General features: G+C 41.9%; 1 protein-coding gene across 3 annotated transcripts in view; it reads left to right on the top strand.

Moving 5' to 3' along the window:
• The window catches only part of YAF2 (YY1 associated factor 2), an 83,561-nt gene that overhangs the window by 62,464 nt on the left and 5,876 nt on the right, over positions 1-15,221 (top strand). Inside the window, exon 4 of one of the 3 annotated variants that reach the window (XM_081957210.1) lies at positions 36-2,198. The exons of the other annotated variants lie outside the window; for them this stretch is intronic. Coding sequence (XP_081813336.1) covers positions 36-186 — 151 coding nt within the window. The 3' untranslated portion in view covers positions 187-2,198. Of the gene's footprint in view, positions 1-35; positions 2,199-15,221 lie in introns of those variants that run through there. 3 annotated transcript variants of the gene reach the window in all.

Here is a 15,221-nt window from a genome sequence, read left to right on the forward strand (position 1 = left end):
TCAACTCACTATATATATTTATGTTTGTAAATCAGGGATCTTCAAATTATGACCTGCGGGCCAGATCCAGCCTGCCAACACAATGTATCTAGTACACACAGTGGAGGGATTCAGCCCCGCCCCCTGCTCCACACCCTACCTGGCCACTCCCACCCACTCCATGCATGGCTGGTTTTTCCTGACTAATGGGGGTCTTGGGAAGAGGTGCCTCACCTGCCGCGACTACCAAAGGGCTTGGGAGATGGCCAGGGACCCCGCATCTTACCCTCCAAGAAACAGGCATGGCGGCAGCAGCACTTGTATTGGCAGCAGGCAGATGGGCGGGTGAGGCACGTGATGAGGATCACGTGCCTGCTCCATCCCATGTGTCGGCCATATGGTTGCCCGATGCATCCAGCCCGCGGGACCGCACTCCTCTCCCCTGTGCCTCTGCCTCCGACTACTGCTCCAAAGACAAGGTGAGTACGGTGTGGGGTGGTTGCTGCCTACTCCCTCTCATCTCTTTTGGTGTGCGGTTGGAGATCAGGTCACCGCTAGTCATCGCCTTGGCCCTCTCACAGGTCTTGCCTTTGGCCTGTGCGTATAGTGTGTTCCCCTCGCGCACCCGACAGTAACGGTGAGTGCATGAGAGGGGCGCTTTTCCAGCAGGCCTTACAGGAAATGGGGGAAAGCACCACATTTCCCTGTCCACTACCAGACCCAACATGTGGCGCCCAGCTGGACTTCCCTGAAGCATCACCGGGGGGGGGTAGGAAGTGGCGCACACCCCAAGCCTGGAGTAGGAGGGTCTTTGAGCCCCAGGCACCGGTTTGGGTAGCGCCCTGCTGACTTGCCCACTCACATGGAAGGAAGACTGGCTACTCATGAGCTGCACCTTCCCCGAATTTGACTGCAAACCTCCCTCTCCAGTGGGGGAGACAGCTGTTGTCCTTCAGGAGCGGGCAGCCAAGCAGGAGAAGGATGGGCAGCAAAGTGGGAGGAGGGGAGAATGTGGCGGCTGTTGCGTTGCCCACTCCCTAGCTCGCTCGTGTCTCGCCAGCTTTGCCAACAGGCACATGAGCTCGGAACGGAGATGCAATGGGGGGGGGGGAGCTGTAAGGCAGAAGGCTGCCTTCAGTCCAGGGAAGGGACCACGGGAGGAGCTGTGTCACTCGGGCAGTGCCCTGAAAGCACCGTGGAGCTCACACAGGTCCATTAGGCCAGTGCCATTGCCGAGGCAAAGCGGCCAGCTAGAAAGGCTGAGTAGAGGTGGTAAAAGCGTGCCCATTCCCAGCAGGCAAAATGCGGCCACCACGAGCAGGGAAAGCTCGATCCCCATCGGCGCTCTGGCCATCCAAGCCCAGGCCGTATTGCGTTCTCCTCCCTCCCCGCCCCATCTCTGCTGGGCCTGGGAAGCCAGGGCTCCGATGGGGATCTGGCTTTCCCCACTCACAGTGGCCGCAGTCTAATGGACCTGTGCGAGCTGCTGACAGCCTTGGTGGTGTGCACGGCTAATGTGCCTTTCTAACTGGCCTCTGCCTCCTTCGGTCTGCTGAGCGGTGGCAGAGTTGCTACCTAGGAGCTGCTGGGGTAGAGACCCCCGATGATGTGCCTCCTTCACCGGGGCTGTTCAACAAGGAGAGCAGAGCCCCGCCCTGTCCGAGGCAGCAGCTCCACAATGCTTTTGGGAGCGCTGCCCAAGTGACGCAGCTCTTTCAGATGGAGCCCCGAGGCTGCAGTCCTTTCCCTGGACTGAAGACAGCCTTCTGCGTTGCAGCCCCCCTGCCACATTTCCGTTCCGAGCTCGTTTTCCTGTTGACAAAGTGGGGCTGGCGAGACGTGAGCTAGCTAAGGAGTGTGTGCCGCAACAGTAGCTGCCTACTCTGTCATCATCCCCCCCCCCACGTGGCTGCCCGTCCTTCTCCCGCTTGGCTGCCCGCTCCTGAAGGAAGACAGCCATCTCCACCACTGGAGAGGGAGGCGGGAAGGGCTGGCTTGCCAGCGGATCAGAAGTGCTGGGGCTTCCTCGGCATATCCACTCCAAGCAATCCCTGCCTGGTCCAATTCTGCCTGCCAGATGTGCTGAGACTTGCCCGAGCCTGTTGTGCGCATTCGGCACGTGCCGAGGAAGGTCCAGTTAGTGATATTCAAAAAGTGGATTGATACCCTAGCGATGTGAAGGGAATGGAATTCAGTACCCCCCCCCCCCGTTTTGCTCTTCTTGAAGACTTTTCTTTCCTAGCAGAGAGAGAGAGTGACAGAGTGAGAGAGAATGGAATGGAATTCAGCAAGGTTTCTCTTCTCCATTCCCATTTGCTCTTCTAGCACACTGAAAGAGAGGGAGGGAGGGAGGGAGGGAGGGAGGGAAGGGGAGAGAGAGAGGGAGAGAGAGATTGATTTTAACCTCCTTGGGGCTGAGAAGAATTGCTGAAAAACTGAGTTTTCTGAAGTGGGCCACTAGACTCATAAACAACTTTAAAAATGAAACACCCCCAGGAGGAAAACAAACTTAAGTTTAATTTGCGTGTATTATTTAATGGACTGCTAAATTGGCAAAATGGACTGCTAAATTGACCACACCCAGCCAGCCACACCCACACAGTCACATGACCACCAAGCCACCCAGTCACATGCCACCCAGCCGCGCCCACCTAGCCAGTCCACCCCCCCCAACAGTCTGAGGGACCATGAAGTGGCTCCTTGTTCAAAAAGTTTGAGGACCCCTGTGTGTAAATATTGGGCCTTGCTAGTTTATGATGGTACATGTTTAGTTAGGATATTCCACAGTGATTTAAAAAACAACATTTGACGAGTCTCTCATCTCCTATCTCATGTCTTCACAAAGTGAACTAAGCCATGAACCAAGGTGAGTAAACCATACCACAATAACAGTTCCATTATAAGGCATTATATAACCTCATTCCCAGTTTGTTCCAGAGCATACTTTTGCTACAAAATGTGGTGCATGAGTTACATAAGTTATGTTTCAGAAGCTTTGACCCAGGTTCTCCATTTTCCAAATACACTTTAGCTAAAATATTATTAAATTTTTGCTACTTGAATAACTGGATTTGCCTCATGCTATCCCATTCAGACTCTTAGTAGCTTCAATAATATAGGCATGAGACTGTCCATCATTAAATAAAATTTTGGGAGATGAATTAAGGAAATTATTTATAAAAGGTAAATATGTCTTTAGTAAAGATCATTTAACTTTTATTAGATTTAATATGTTTGGTTGATTTCTATTATTATTTCAAAAAAATTCCTTGTAAATAAGCTTTCAGTATTTCCAGTCTCCTAGATTTCTCTAAACCCCATTTAATAGCATGCAATAAACTTTTTTCCTCTTTTCCCGTAATGCAAAATTCAGAAGCATTAACTGAAACAAAATACTTTTTTAAGAATGCAAAAGTATAGAATTTGTTGCTGCAAAATTACTAGAGAGTTTAGATATATTTTTAAAGGATACATGTATCAGTGGGTATACAATGAGCCAGTTTAGATATAACATATTGGTATTTATTAAGATAAATATGTACAATGACTGCTTACCCTTACGCCCATTATTTTCTTTTTCTCAATGCTCATGTACTTTGTGCTGTAACTATGCTTAATACATTTAAAAATCAAATCAGCAAGCTGCTGTTTTCAAGTTTGGAATACACAAATGAACATATGACATCGTGTTGCAGATTCAAATAAATTTCTGAAGTCGATAGCTCATGGTGTTTTTGTTTGCCTAAAATAAAACTGATTAATTAATCCACAATTTTCTTTAGCACAATGAAAAAAGCAAAGAGTACCAAATCAAAATAGTGAAACAGCAATGAGGACATGAACCTCTCTGATAACTTAAATTAATAAATTACATTATACCGAACAATGTTTTTATGGAATTTACAAACTTAATGATAATATACCTGACCTAACATTGATTTTGTGAAAATAGCACTAGAAATTCATGTCTTGTCATGCTTTGTAATTGGATATTTGCTGTATGATATCAATTTTTACATGATCTCAAATGTGATGCTGACCAGATGTTTTAGACCTACTTTCCCTTAATTTCATCTAACACAGAAATTTCCACAATGGCATTGAATGAAAATCTGTTGCTAACTTCTTGAAGAGCGGATGGACCACTACATTTTTCAGTATAGACAGAAACATTCAATCAAGGATTACAGATAGTGCCCGCTTACAACCACAATTGGGCCTGGAATCTCAGTCATTGAGCAAAGTAGTTGTTAAGTGAGAGACTATATAACTGTTTCACTCAATGACTACAATCCCAGCTTCTAGTTGTGCTCGTAAAGCAGGGAATTGATTATTATTGAAACATTGAACGGCACCACGAGTCTCCCAGTCTTGGTGGGTTGGGGAGAGGGCATTAACTCCCACACCATCCAGGAGGCTTAGTCCCTTTCCTCATACCACCAGAGAGAATAATTGTAAGAATGATGACATTCACTATTGTTTTCCCCAGATTTGGGGTTCATTTCTTCAGCACACCAAGGAATGTTCTCAGTGCACTGAAGGTACGGGCCTCAAAACTGATAAAACACTAGTAAACACCAATGTTCTGGAAGGCTCAACTCTGGAATACAGTAATGTTTTTAGCAGTGGTTTGCTCTCCAAGCTTGTTTCAATTTAGTTTCTGAACATTTCGTTACCAGACTGGGTAACAGCAGCAGCAGGATTTTCTTGTCCTATTCTCCTTAGCTTATAAATGTCTTGTGTGCCAGTGTGGTCAGTTGGTCGTTTGATTAGTTGTTTGGAGCTATATTTATATTCTGAGCAGTTGATTGGTTCTCTTGTTGATTGGTTGTTCAAATGGCCTGGTTTCTTACATATTTATAACCTGGATCTACATCAATATGCTTGTTAATTGCTCCTTTGGTAGAATATCAGGTTTCAATAAATTCACGGGAGTGGCAGGTGCCGGCATGAGCAATTATTTTTGTTCCTTCCCTGATAATAAATAACTGGTGTTATTTATTATCAATGTGGTTTGAGATCAGAGATTTTTGTTTGTGCCATTTAACTGCTAGTTGACGTTCATGAACCCTTGTGCCAGTGTTTCATATAACACCCCGAATGAAAGAAGACTCCAAGGCTTGAAGTTCCTCAAAGTTCTATTTTATTAGAGATGTCATATTGGCACATCTGGGAAAACCCAAATCTGAGAGTTTCGGGTTTTCTCCATCCAAAAGAAAGTCAAAGATCCTTCCCCTGCACCCACAAGTCCATGGCATGGTCCAATCAATTCAACATTCCAACTGGAGAAACCCTCAGTCACTCCCATCTGCAGGCTGAATACCCTTGACTCCCAGAGAAAGGAATGTTGCGGGTAATCTTCCACCACTTCATGCAATCCCCCCTCCCATTTTCCCAGGCACAAATGTGGCAGCCCTGAAGCTCCAACGGTAAAGATGGATTCCAGGGTTGACAGCCACCCCCTCCTTTGAAAAATCATATACTGGAATGAGAGGAAGGCAGAGGGTTAAGTCAGTCAGCATGTGCTATGTTAACCACCTCTCCCCCCCCCGCCCAAGAGGACCCTTTGGCTTATTGGGAAATTTATCATGAAATTCCATCACTAATGCATCTGCTTTCACATACCAATTCTTAACCCAGGTAACTTTTGACATAGGGTATCCTTTCCAATGAACTAGATACTGTAGTCTGCACAGGGGGTGCAACTTAAGAGTCCAATATCTTTTTAACTTCATAGTGTGTCTCACACTGTACCACAATTGGTTTGGGAGGTGCTGCGCGCTGCGGTCTCAACTTTGAACTGATGTTTTAACAAGCTGTAATGGAATGCTAAATGTACTTTCCCTGGTATTGCAGGGGGGGGGGGGGGCTACACAGTTACTGGGTTAATTACTTTCAATATGGGGAAGAGTCCCAGGAATTTAGGTCCTAACTTCTTACTAGCAATCTTAGCCGAATGTATTTTGTTGACAGATAAACATGGTATCCCACCCGAAAGGATGGTTGGAGGGATCTATCAGCTTGCTTTTTATAAACTTCAGCGGCATCTGCTAGCGCCTTTTTCCCAATCCTTCTTTCCATTCAGCTAGTCATGGAAGAGGGTTGTTCTCTTGGCAGCTCAGGCATAGGGACAAACCTCCATGCTGCTGGTGATCTGGAAAGGGATCAGTCCAGTGCTGCTATGTACCGTGTTGTTATAAGCCCCTCCACAAAAGGTAGTAGGTCCACCCAGTTCTCCTGCTGGCTATCCACATAACATCTGATGCATTGCTCCACCAAGGCATTTGAACTGCGGCTCTGTTCGTACTTGGCTGAAAAGCCAAGCTAAGTCCTTGAGACGATCTGACAGACCTCAGGAACTCTTTTCAAAACTTTGCTGTGAATTGTACTCCCCTGTCCAAAATCACTCGTTGTGGCACTCTGTGCAGCCAGTAGATCTGTTTGATGAACATCTTGGCCAGTTTTTTGGCTGAGGGCTGTCCTGAACAAGCGGTAAAGTGTGCTTGCTTAGAGAACAGATCAGTTACAGACCAGATAATGGTGTATCCCCCACTTTCGGGAGTTCAGCTATAAAATCCATTGCAGTCACTTCCCATGTCCGTCTGGGCTCGGCTACTTGTTGGAGTAGTCCTGGGGGCTTCCCTGGTCTCATTTTCATAGTGGCACAAGTAGTGCAACTCTTTATATAGTCTTCTACATCTGCCTTCATCTTTGGCCACCAAAATGGTCTCTGAGCCAGGTGTAGAGTTTTTAGAAATCAAAGGTGGCCGGCCAGCCGTAAGTCATGGCTGTGTTGTAAGACTTGCAATTTCAAGCTGTTGGGGATGTAAAGTTTAAACCCTTTTCATGCTAGTCCTTCCCTCATGGTTAATGTCTCTCGATTCTCAGCGAGCCATTGATCTGTTGGAAGTGACACTTTTATTCAGCAGTCAGCTTCTCTTCCAAGGGCTTGGACCCGCATCTGGCTTGACTCTTGGTAGTGACCTGAGCCTCAATTTGGGGGTCGTGGATGATGGCGTGGATGACTTCTTCCCGCCACTCTCGAATTGGAGTCTCCTGGGTAGTGCATCTGTCAATAGATTTCTTCCCCCCTGGTATATATTTGAATTTGAAGTTGAATCACCAGAAATATTGTGCCCAGTGGACTTGTTTGGGGAAAGCTTCCAAGGGGTTTTCAAGGCTTCGTGGGTCTTATGGTCAGTCCATACCTTGAAACACACCTGGGTTCCCTCTAGGAAATGTCTCCACAAGAGGAGTGCCCAATGAACTGCAAAGGCTTCTTTCTCCCAAATCACTCATTGCCTCTCAGTGTCAGTTAGTTTCTTGGACACGTAATCACAGGACAATAGCCGATCCTAAGGGTTCTTTTAGAGAAGCACTGCCGCCACCGCAATATCCCTGGCATCATCTTGAACAATAAATTGCCTTTCAGGGTTGGGATGTTGAACAATTAGTTCTTTCGCAAAAAGGCATTAATTTTTCAAATACTTTCTGACAACATATTTTGTCTAGCGTCCAAACCAAAGGCTGATTTGGCTGTGGATTCACTGGTGGGGGCCCAGTCTTCAGCAGTTCGGTTAGGCGTAAGACCACCTCAGCAAAAGTCGGTATGAATTGTCTGTAAAAATTCAAAAACCCTAAGAAGCTTTGGAGTTGTTTGTGTGTGCAAGGGGGTTGCAGTCTAGCACTACTTTCACTTTCCCTGGATCCATCTCAATTCCTTCGCTTGACCACTTGGGTAGCCCAAGTAGTTTAGGGTGGTCTTATGGAATTCGCACTTAGAGAGCTTTGCATAGAGCTTCACTGCTAGGAGTTTCTTCAAGACCTGCCGCACTAGCTTAATGTGTTCTTTTAGGGTTTTGCTGAAGATGAGAATGTCATCCAAGTAAACTAGGACTCCCTCGTATAGGTCTTCATGCAGCACCTCCTTTATCAGCTGCATGAAGATCGCAGGGGCTCCTTGGAGCCCAAAAAGCATGACTCTAAATTAGAAGCCCAACGGACAGTTAAAAGTGGTCTTCCATTGGTCTCCCTCTTTGATGCGCACTCGGTAATACGCTTGTCTCAAATTGGAAGCCCAGCGTATAGTTAAAAGTGGTCTTCCCTTGGTCTCCCTCTCGAATGTGCACTCGGTAATACACTTCTCTCAAATCTAGCTTGGTGAACACTTTGCTTTTTGACAGATGGTTCAGCATATCTTTCATGAGGGGTAGTGGGTAGGTGTTCTCTACCCACACTGAGAGAAAAATATATTCTCTATATATTTTCTATATATTAAAGAAACGGTCGAAGAGACTATGATCAACAAAAAGCATCTATTTATTTACACTTGCGCAAGTGGATTCTTAATCAGAGAGAGAGAGAATGATCAATAAGGCTAAACACAAAGTTTAAATACAATTTTTGTGGATGTCATCGATTACATAAAGGCGTTTCATAATACAGTTATATAACTGTACTTGACTATCATTGCAATAGTTAAGCTAAAGCCCAAAAAACGCCCATCATCTGTTCCCATGCGTGACAAGATTTCAGTTCCTGTTACAGACAATACAAATCCCCGATATATGACAAAGACATCCGTTATATGACAATAACAAGATAATTAATCAATTTATATCAAGTTCTTGAGAACGAATCTGATGCCAACATCCCCTTGTTTACTTAATTCCTCTTAATTTAGGAGCTAGGGGATTTCCAGTCTCCCATCTGGGCTAATTAAAAGTGCTTCTTCCAGTTAAAAAGAAATGCTAAGCTAAATAAAGTGCTCTGGCTGTAGCTAAAATGAAGTCTTATTCAAGATGGAATCTGTAAGGTTCATTCCTTTTACAACAATAATCAAATTTTATTTCTCTCACACACCGCATTAATTCCACGAAAATCCATGCAAAGTCTCACCCCCCATCTTTCTTCTCCTTAAATAGTACAGGGGCTTCTACTTTGGATTTTGTGGGTTGGATGAAACTCCTGGCAAGGTTGGCATCGGCCATCTCCTTTGGGTCATACAATGCATCTTTGGTTTTGATAGTTTAGCCCTGGTTCAATTTCAATTGTGCAGTCAGTGGGGCAGTGAGGAGGGAGGACGTAGTTTTCCTCACTGAAGTCTTGGTACGCTCTAGTGAACTGGGGAAAGCCTGGGGGCACTTCTGTGGCAGCTGTGGCTATTTCCAACTGAGCGGGCCCACTGGTGCTCATCGCCAGTTGGCAGCTATTTGGTGGGATCAGTGGTAAGGGACCGATGCCTATCTTTATTTTTTGGTAGCTGTCTTCCCATGTAATGGTAGGTCCCCACTTGTCTACCCAAGCGAGCCCCAATATGATCGATTCTGTCATCTTGGGGGCTACTACGAATTGGATGAGCTCTTGGTGTCATCCCATTTCCATGCTAACAAGTTCAGTGACTAGTGTGGCAGGGGCTCTGCCTATCAGTGTCCCATCTACTTGCTCAAAGTGTATGGGGTGAGGTAGGGTCTTCATCTTTATCCTTAGCTTTTCAACAATGGGGAGGCTGATCATACTCCTGGCGCAGCTCCATGCCCTCCTGCCTTCTGGTTTCTAGCACCACTAGTCTGATTTTAACAGCGAAGGGACAGATGGCTTCACTTACCATCAGGTCATCTTCACCGCTGCTCCCAATGGCATCACTGGGGTTAGGAACCCTGGCTGGAGGTTCCTTACCTTCACAGAGGGGAGGGGGAACCTTTACAGCTTGCTGGGTGAATCTCTCTGCGTCCAGCGGCTTCCTGGGCGTCCATCTTCCTTGGGTTGCTGAGGGAGGTTGGGGCTGCGGGATGGGAGTGGATGTTAGGCACTCAGATGCCTGGTGCCCCAGGTGATGGCTTGGCTGGTTTCGGCAGAGCTTGGCGGTCCAGGGCTCTCTTGGCCAGCCTCTCTGCTGTTTCCGGTGTGGATTAATTTCCTGATCCATCATACCCCTCTTTCTGAGCCTTTCTGAGTCTATGGCTTCCTTGAAGTAGTGGACGAGGAGGAACTCAAGCCAGTGCCTAAGGTTCCCAGCTATTTTCTGGAATTCCCAGACGAACTCTTTAGGGGAGCGGGCCCTTTTCTTCAGGGCCTTAATCTGTGCTTTGGTCTCCTGCCTGCGGTCCATATCTTCAAATCTGACCCAGAGTAACTGTACGAACTCATCAGTGTCATCCAGTTCGGTGGTGTCCTCATTGTGTAGTTGAGCTATCCAATCTGCATCCTTCCCTTCGTTCATCCTATCTGCTATGGCTGAGATGAGGTCGTAATCTGTCTGGTATTGGCTGACGTATACCTCCTGTGTTGGGCTGCCTGCGGCAGCTTATCCCCAGTTGGAAGGGTCGGACTGAGCGGGCTGCTGGGTCGTTAGTTCTTTGGGCTGAGTGCCCAGTTGGCGTTCCACTTCAGCAGCCTCTTCTGCTTGCACCAAACATTCGGAAGGGGACTAGATGATCTTGAGGTGGACCATCATGCTGTTATCGGTAACTCCCTCCTTGGTTATCACCTCTTCCATCTTCTCTGAGTCTTTATGCCGCCCAAATGACAGGTTGGTGCTCGGGGCTCAGGACCCCAGACTGGCGCTGAGGAGCTGGTTAGGGTTTAAAAAGGAGATTCGGGTTAATGTCAGGGTTCCAAGTAATACCCCCAATGAAAGAGGACTCCAAGGCTTGAACTTCCACAAAGTTCCATTTTATTTTATTTTATTTTATTTTATTATTTTGTTTATACAAACACATCTCTGCAACACATTATACTTCTTTTACATATACATTGTGTTTCCTTTATCTGTACATATAAATCTTGTGGAACTCTATCTATATATACATATTTTGTTTCATATATCTTTTCTATCAGTTCTATATATAACAACCTTTATGTACATTTAAATCATCTTATATCATTTATTTCCTTTTATTTTTATCTACAGTCTATTTTGTATTTCCATTCTTATTCATTCTCCGGTTTTGTGTTTATTTTGTAGTTTCTTGATCTACTTTTTTTTATTGCTTTCCTACTTTTTTTCCTCTTTCCTCTAGCCAATTATACTATAAGTCCCATACTGAGTAGTATTCGGATTCCTCTTTATCCTTTAGTTCTTTCCTGAGCCTGTCCATTTCCACGCATTCCAATATTTTTTTAATTACATTTTCTTCAATTTGTATGTGTTTATTTTTCCAATTCTGTGCAAATGAAATTCTCACTGCCATGATTAGAATTAGATATTTCTCATAATTTCCCATTATAATTCTTAATAGGAAAAAGTTCCGGTTTTGGTTCTATTTTAAGTGCAGTGATTTCTTCCAGCCAGTCTTTTATTTTTGTCCAATATTTTTTCGTAGATGTGCACGTCCACCACATATGGTAATACATTCCATGTTGTTGGTTGCACTTCCAGCAAGCTGGTGAGCATTCCGGGAACATTCTCACAATTCTCGCCAGTGGTAGATGCCATGTGTAAATTATCTTATATATGTTATCTCTATATGCCATTGCCATTGTTAATTTATAGTTTGTTTCCCAATTTTTTCCCATTCTGCCAATTCTATAGTATATCCAAAATTTGTCGCCCATGTTATCATAGTTTCTTTCACGACTTGAATCTTGAATCTTAATAAGTAGTGATATTTTTTAAATTAATTTCTCTTCGGTTCCCTGTAGAAATTTATCTAATGTTTGTGGCTCCTAATAAAATCATTCACTTTCTCTTTTTTGTACCTCACCTGTATTTGTAGGTATGGCCACCAGTCTATATCTATTCCCTCATCTTTCAGTTCTTGCCTTGTTTTTAATCTTTTTAAATTTTTATATCATTTTTATAGTTATCTTCCTTAATTGTTGAACAGTTCCCTGTCAGCCAAATTCCTAAATATTTTACCTTTTTTACTATCTGCATTCCCATAATTTCCTCAAATTCTTGCTCTTGTTTTTTGATGACATTTTTTGTAATGATCTTTGTTTTATTCTTATTAATTTTAAGTCCTGATACTCTGCTGAATTCCTCTATTTTTTGGATTAATTTAGTTCCTGTTTCTAATGGCTACTCTAATATAAATACCATGTCATCTGCGAATGCCTGCATTTTATATTCCTCTTTTTTATTTTTAATCCCTTTATTTCTTGGTTATTTCTAATTTCTATTAATAGGACCTCGAGTGTTAAAATGAATAATAAGGGTGATAATGGGCATCCTTGTCTCACTCTTTCCCAAATTTTAAATTCTTCTGTTTATTATTACTTTTGCTGTTTGGATCGAATATATTGTTTCTATCATCCTTGTAAAGTTATCTCCAAATCTCATCCTTTTTAACTATGTAATGATAAACTGCCAATTTAAATTGTCAAAGGCCTTTTGGGCATCTAGAATCTTGAATCTTGGGCGTCTAGAAAAACCAATGCTGCTTGTTTTCCTGGGTTCTCTTCATAATATTCTAGTGTGTTCATAATTGCTCTCATGTTACTTTTTAACTGTCATTTTGGCAAAAAGCTGTTTTATCCTATGTGGATAATTTCATTTAATATTTTTTTAAATTCGCTCTGCCATTATTGATGTGAAAATTTTATAGTCTGTATTCAATAATGAAATTGGTCTGTAATTTTTTATTTGTTGGTGGTCCGAATCTTCTTTGGGTATCAGGGTTATATACACTTCCTTCCATGATTTTGATAGTTTAGCTTCTATAAGTGCTTCATTATATAGATCTAATATCTCTGTTTCTATTGGCTCTTGTGTGTTTTTATAAAACTCTACAGGTATACCATCTGGGCCCGGTGTTTTATTATTTTTCTGTCTCCTCAGTGTTCTGTCAATTCCATCATTATAATTTTCCTATTTAGCATTTCTCTTCTCTCTTCCTCAATTTCTTGTAAATTCTTTTTGTTTAGATATTCAATATTATCCTGCAGTATATTTTCTTTGCTATATAATTTTTCAAAAAAGTTCTGTACTATATGTTTTTTTTTTCTTCCTTATGGTGTTGTATATTTCCTTTTTCATCCTGTAGATGGTGTATTATTTTTTTCTTTTTCTTTTTTCAATTTGTGCACTAACCATCTTCTGGGTTTATTTGCATTTTCAAAGAAATTTTGTTTTGCAAATTTAATTTTTTGGGCCATCTCTTCTTGTGCAATCCAATTCAATTTATGTTTTATCAGTTCTTTCTTTTCCTTTATTTTTATTTCCTATGGATCTTTTTGCAGATCCATTTCCAATTTTTAAGTTCTTTCTCTAATGTTTCTTGCTTTTGTCTCTTTTCTTTATTCTTCCTTGCCGAATAAGCTATTGTCAGTCCCCTAATAAATGTTTTTGTAGTGTCCCATAAATTTTGTAGTGATGTTTCTTCTTTCTTATTTACTTTATATCCTCCTCCTTTTTAGAAAGAAAAAAACCCTATACATATATAGTAATTATATATATATTTTGAAAATCCACCTATTTTTGGCTGGATGTAGACTTGGTTATGATTCCCAGCTATTTTCATCATTATATTTATATAGTTATACATCATTCCACGCCCCAAACTTGTAGTTCTGTCTCTATAATCTCAATAATTTTCCATTATAAGTATATTTCATGTTCCCCTCCATTTTTCCATATCTTGATTTTGCTTACCCTTAATTATCTTTAAATAACAATCCTTACTGTTCAATGTTCATTACAATTCCATTAATCTACTATGTAGAATAATAAACGGTACACATCTCTCTTCGTTCATCATCTTAAAGAGTTCTATATGTGTCCATATTTCATATATATTTAACCTCTACTTAATTTTCCTTCCATTGTCATATTCAATTATTTAAGAACTCAGTTTAATTATCATGTATAAAAGTGAATCACATACTTCTACTTTGTATTCTCCACATAACAGTTTCATATTTGTCCATATTCCATATATTTTAACCTTTATTTAATTATCTTTCCATTATCATATTCAATCAGTTAGCAACTCAATTTAATTATCATATATAGGAGTAAACCACATATCTCAGCTTTATATTTCCCATATAACAATTTCTAGTTATCTGATTTTTTTCCAAGTAAGTCTTTTGTCCCACTTCTGTATTCCTGTCTTCTCCTTTTTCTTTGTTTTGACATGTCCACCCTCTTCAATTTTCCCCAAGCAACTGTCAAACCCAGTGAAATCTTTTGTATTTCCCTTTATTGGGGCATAACCCCCCTCTTCAGTTTTCCCTATACCACTATCAAACTCAGTGAGATCTTTTGTCTGCTTTTTATTTCCTTTTGTTGGGACATATCCGCCTTTTCAGTTTTCCCTATACCACTGTCAAACCCAATTAAGTTTTTGTCTGTTTTTTTTATTTTCCAGTGTTTCTACCACTTCGTTATCCCTTCCCCCTACTTCCTTCCCTTCTTCCTTCAGTTCTCTTGAGTTCAGAATTCTATTTAGACTTGATTTTAATTATTTATGCATATTTTTTATAATTTCATGTAGTTCTTTGAATTCCCACCTTTCCATAATGTCCAGTTCCAAAAATACAGTTAATTATACAGTTCTTATTTCAGAGTTCTGGTCCACCTTAAATTTAGCTAATTCAGCTAATGTGGACCGGAAGAAGAGAGGGAGCCATCTTAGTCTTTTGTTCTTCCTTAACGTCCAGTTCCAAAATTGCAGTTCTTATTTCAAAGGTCTGGTCCACCTTAAATTTAGCTAATTTAGCTAATGTAAAGCGGACTAGAAGGGGGAGCCATCTTGATCTTTTGCAGAGAAAAAAAGCTTCATATTTTCCCAGTTCTTGATTTTATTATTTTTCCCCCTTGTTACTTTCCACCTCTCATTGGTTATAGTTACTCAAAATAAATTAATTGGAATTAACTTGCATACAGCCTTACTCGGTATGTTTCTCTTCATCTCCTGCTTTTCCAAGTTCTGATTTATGGCAGTTGGTTAATTAAATCTTCCCACACAGACAAGATTAGGTTGTCAGTTATCAGTGAGAAAATAGTGTTTTTTTCTTGATTTTTTTCCTTGTTACATTCCACCTCTCATTAATTGATGTTGCTTAAGATATATTAATTAGAAGAAATTCGGACGAAGCAAATCTCCTCGATATGTTTGGATTCTATTTCAAATCCAAAACCAAATTTAGAGTTTGTATTTGAGTGGGTTTGTCACTTCTCTACTTTTTCCTTTTCTATCCAAATTGTTTCAAGCAAATGGCTTTTGGGGGGGGGGTAGTGTTTCAATCCTCCATTTTTCCCTTTTCTTTCTTTCTTTCTTTTTGCCAAAATCCAGATC

This window comes from Natrix helvetica (genome assembly GCF_964273705.1).
Source record: "Natrix helvetica genome assembly, chromosome: 6".
NCBI lineage: Eukaryota > Metazoa > Chordata > Lepidosauria > Squamata > Natricidae > Natrix > Natrix helvetica.